The sequence below is a fragment of the Camponotus floridanus genome, unplaced genomic scaffold (genome assembly GCF_003227725.1).
Source record: "Camponotus floridanus strain SB8 unplaced genomic scaffold, Cflo_v7.5 scaffold84, whole genome shotgun sequence".
Classification (NCBI taxonomy): Eukaryota; Metazoa; Arthropoda; class Insecta; order Hymenoptera; family Formicidae; genus Camponotus; species Camponotus floridanus.
This window is the reverse complement of record NW_020229854.1, coordinates 765,343-769,797: the sequence shown is the minus strand read 5'-3', so window position 1 is coordinate 769,797 and position 4,455 is coordinate 765,343. Positions and strand designations below refer to the sequence as shown.

Here is a 4,455-nt window from a genome sequence, read left to right as displayed (position 1 = left end):
GGAGATCTCTTTAATTAACGAGGACACGGCCAAGGTCATGAGTACAGAAGGATTCGAAATAAAGGGAAGAAGAGGGGCGGTATACCTGGCAAACGGCAGCACGGGAGAGACGTTCGGATACATAACCCTACCACTACAAATGGGCAACCGGACAATTACGCATAACTTTTTTATCCTCTCACATATGGAGGATAAAATAATCATAGGAATCGACTTGCAATACCGACTTCATCTGGGAATCCCACCACCACCGAAATACATCAAAAAATGGCTGCCAAGATGCAGTGCAATTGGAGGACTGGCCATGCAGACCCCGGACGAAGAAAAACGACTGCAGGAGTTTCTAAAACAAGAATTACAGCAATTCGAAAATATTCACGGACCAACCAGCAAAATGGAGCATCATATATATCTAGAGGATGACACGCCCATCAAACAAAGATACCGACCACGCAATCCGGCCATGCAAGCAGTTATTAATAAAGAGGTGGATGAAATGCTCGAGCAAGGCGTAATTGAGCCATCGCACAGTCCATGGAGCTCGCCCATCGTAATAGTTAAGAAAAAGGATGGCAAACATAGATTCTGCATTGATTTCCGGCGATTAAACGACGTAACTCGGAAGGACGCATATCCCTTACCACAAATTACCGCGACTCTAGATAAATTAAGGGAAGCACGTTATCTATCGACGCTCGATTTAAAAAGTGGATACTGGCAAGTTCCGCTCGCATGGGAAAGCCGACCATTGACCGCGTTCACAATCCCAGGGAAAGGACTGTATCAGTTTACAGTTATGCCGTTCGGATTGCATTCGGCACCAGCTACATTTCAAAGATTATTAGATACAATCCTCGGGCCGGACTTAGAACCGCACGTGTTCGTCTATTTAGATGACATTATCATAATTAGCAAAACGTTTCACGAACATCTCGAGTTGCTCGCCGAGACTTTCCGCCGCCTTCGAAGCGCTAAATTACGACTGAACCCTGACAAGTGCAAATTCTGCGTGGACAAGTTGAGATACCTGAGGCACATCATCGACAGGGAAGGGATCCGGACAGACCCCGAGAAGGTTAGCGCAGTGGCTAATTGGCCAGAACCGCGGACAGTCAAACAGATCCGACAGTTTATCGGGATGGCTTCTTGGTACCGGCGGTTTATCGCAGGTTTCTCCGAAATAGCCGCGCCGCTAACACGACTGACGAAAAAGAACGCGCGCTGGGCATGGGATAAAGAGCAGGTAAAAGCTTTCCGCTCATTAAAAGAGAAGCTGGTCTCCGCTCCAGTATTAGCCTGTCCGGACTTTAAAAAACGTTTCGTATTGCAAACCGACGCAAGCACCTCCGGTCTTGGCGCAGTGCTGACGCAGCAGCATGATGACGGAGAAAGAGTTATAGCCTATGCGAGCCGAACACTAAACGCGGCGGAACGAAACTACACGGCAACAGAACTCGAATGCCTAGCGATCGTCTGGGGAATCCGGCGGATGAAAAGCTATCTAGAAGGCTATGCCTTTACCGTAATAACCGATCATCAGGCCTTGAAATGGCTGCAAAAGTTAGAATCACCGACCGGACGACTCGGACGCTGGGTATTTGAGTTGCAGCAATATGAATTCGATATCAAATACCGCCGGGGGGTTCAGAATCGTGTGGCAGATGCGCTATCACGCTGCCCGGAAATCAGCGCCGTAAAACAAGATAGGAGATGCAGTTGGTACGACAGAATATGGAAGGAGGTACGTCAGGATCCAGCCGCCAGACCGGACTACAAAATCAAGGATGGGAGACTATATCGGCACATTCTCCATTCCTTAAACTTCAAGGATGTAAGCAGCGATGCCCAGTGGAAGGTGTGTATCCCGACACCGATTCGTCAACAAGTACTCCGGAAATACCATGACGAACCAACAGCCGGACACCTTGGCATCGCGAAAACCATAGCAAGAATTGCCGAAGGTTATTACTGGCCAGGGATGTTTCGCGACATCACAAAATACGTCCGAAATTGCAAGAACTGCCAGAGTCATAAAGCGTCTCAGGAAAGGCCGGCGGGAAAACTGCACGCAACAGAGATCAAGAGACCCTGGCAGCAGGTTTGCATCGATCTTATCGGTCCAATGCCTAAATCAAAAAAAGGGCATACATGGCTTTTAGTCATGCAAGACCGATTCACGAAATGGACCGAACTAGTGCCTCTACGTCGAGCCACAGCCGATGCCGTGACACAGGCCGTGACAAATAATATAATTCTAAGACACGGAAAACCAGAAAGTATATTATCAGATAACGGCACCCAGCTACGGTCAAAACAACTAGAACAAAGACTAAAAGAATGCAACGTGAAACACATAACAACACCCGCATACGCACCGCATTGCAATTCAGTGGAAAGGACCAACCGATCCATAAAAACGATGGTCAGCCAATATATTGGAAAAGATCAGAAAACCTGGGACGAAAAACTAAAAGCGATCCAATTCGCATACAATACGGCCGTACACGACGCAACAAAATACACGCCAGCATTTCTGAACTACGGCCGCGAATTAAATTCACCTGTGGACGACAACCCGTCAGACGAACAAGCACTCGCTCCAGAAACAATCCAGAGACAGCTACAAGAAGCAAACGAGCTGGTAAAAATCAACCTCGCACGAGCCTTTGAAAAGCAAAAGCATTTCTACGACCTAAGAAGAAGAGCCTGGAGACCGCAGGTAGGAGACTGGGTATGGAGGAAAGGTCATCATCTCTCGAATAAAGCGTGTAGCTTCAATGCAAAGCTGGCGCCGAAATACGACGGCCCATTCGAAATACGTCGGGTAATCTCGCCAGTAATCGTGGATCTCCGTAGCAGGCGAGGAAAGTGGTTGCGGCATATACACGTTCAAGATTTAAAATCAGCGAAAAACGACACTGAGATCAAAGATGACAACAATAACAACAACAGTAACGAGAGCGAATAACGGGAGCAACGCAAGTCACTTCTTGTCGACATGTCGAGCAACGAGGACATATTGAAAGCGATAAGCGATTACCTCGGAGAATCAGCCGAGGGGGAAGCGCAGTCCGCGCCACCGGCTCCGCCACCTGAGCCGCACCAGCAGCCGCCACCGCCGCGACCGCCGAGGGTCGGAACAATCGTACAGAGGTCCGACCGGGTCAACGAGCAGAAGCGGCAAATGCTCTTGGCCCAACCACCTGGGCGAAGGCCAATCCGGCCGTACGAGAAGCCGACACCGCTGCAAAAACCAGCAGCCGAGACGCTACCGAGGGAGGAAATCCTGCGTCCGATGGGGCCGATGACCGCACCACCCATCAAGGTGGAAATAGAGCCCGGTCTCATCGTGGAGGTACCGCATTTCGCGGTACATGTGAGCCGCCGCTACAAGCCTCGGACACCTCAGGGGCGATGGATCCTGCGTTTTTCAGGGGACGGGAAGCTCCGCTACAAGCGGAAAATCAGCTAGAGTCGTTCATCCCGAGGAGGATCCACCTGTCCGACCGACCAGCAGTCCGACCGTCCGCTCCGAACACTGAGCTTAACAGATGCCTCAAATTCAGGCACAATTCTAAGGGGGGGGTGATGTAACGATGCACCCCGTGCACCCCCTAAAACGCATCGTTATTCCCGGCATGCGATCGCCGGAAGCTGCCGCCCGGCAGAACACCCGCCGGGCAAGGACAGGGGCGCGGTGCGCCCACATTTTTAAGCAATTCAAAAAACTCGAAACGGCGTTAGACCGTTAATTGCCGAGCCGGAAAAAACCGGAGATTGCCGAGGAACCCCGAACTGTCGACCGGCGAAACCCGCGTTCGGCGCGACACCCGAATCCCTCCGAACGGGCCCGACCGTACCGTTGCTCTGAAACCCGTTCGGAAGGGGTAAATCCGCCGCGCGCCGACGCGCGGGTAATTAGCCGGTATAAAAAGGGCATACTCGGCAATCTAATCACCTTTCCGATTCCACTCGCACCAGTAAGACGACTCGAAATCCTAAACCGCTCCTAGCAAACGCCGAAAATAGAACCAGAGGTAGAGAGCTCTCTTCCTCTATCGAGAAACTCTCGATCATTATACGGCTAGTCCATCCAGCCACTTTTCCGACCGCCAAACGAACCTGAGCGCACTCCGGTTCAACCGAGAGATCTCGGTGAAAACGGTCCAACATCCAACCGCCTTACGTTGTGCATCATACCCCGGGGCAGAGAGGAGAGCTGCCTCGGGCGAGTGATTCTCGCCGGCACAACGCTTCCTGGAAAAGCTCCTGTTACACCGCGAATTACATCCCCGATTCGTCGGAATACGCGTACGCCGAATTGAACTCGTAATTCACCGAAACACTAGCAAAAGAAATACGCGAAGGAATACGCACGTTTATAAAAACGCGGCTAGACTCACCGCCGGACACGCACGGCCATAAAAAGCGCAGCGCACATCGATTCACCGCGCT

At 51.1% G+C, this 4,455-nt stretch overlaps 1 protein-coding gene across 1 annotated transcript; it reads left to right on the top strand.

Annotated features, from left to right (window-relative positions):
• The first annotated feature begins 2,998 nt into the window (after positions 1-2,998).
• On the top strand, positions 2,999-3,542 carry LOC112639718 (arabinogalactan protein 1-like). Its single transcript, XM_025414594.1, has 2 exons — positions 2,999-3,376; positions 3,435-3,542. Exons 1-2 carry the CDS (start codon positions 2,999-3,001, stop codon positions 3,540-3,542), a joined length of 486 nt encoding a protein of 161 aa, XP_025270379.1.
• The last annotated feature ends 913 nt before the right edge of the window (positions 3,543-4,455 follow it).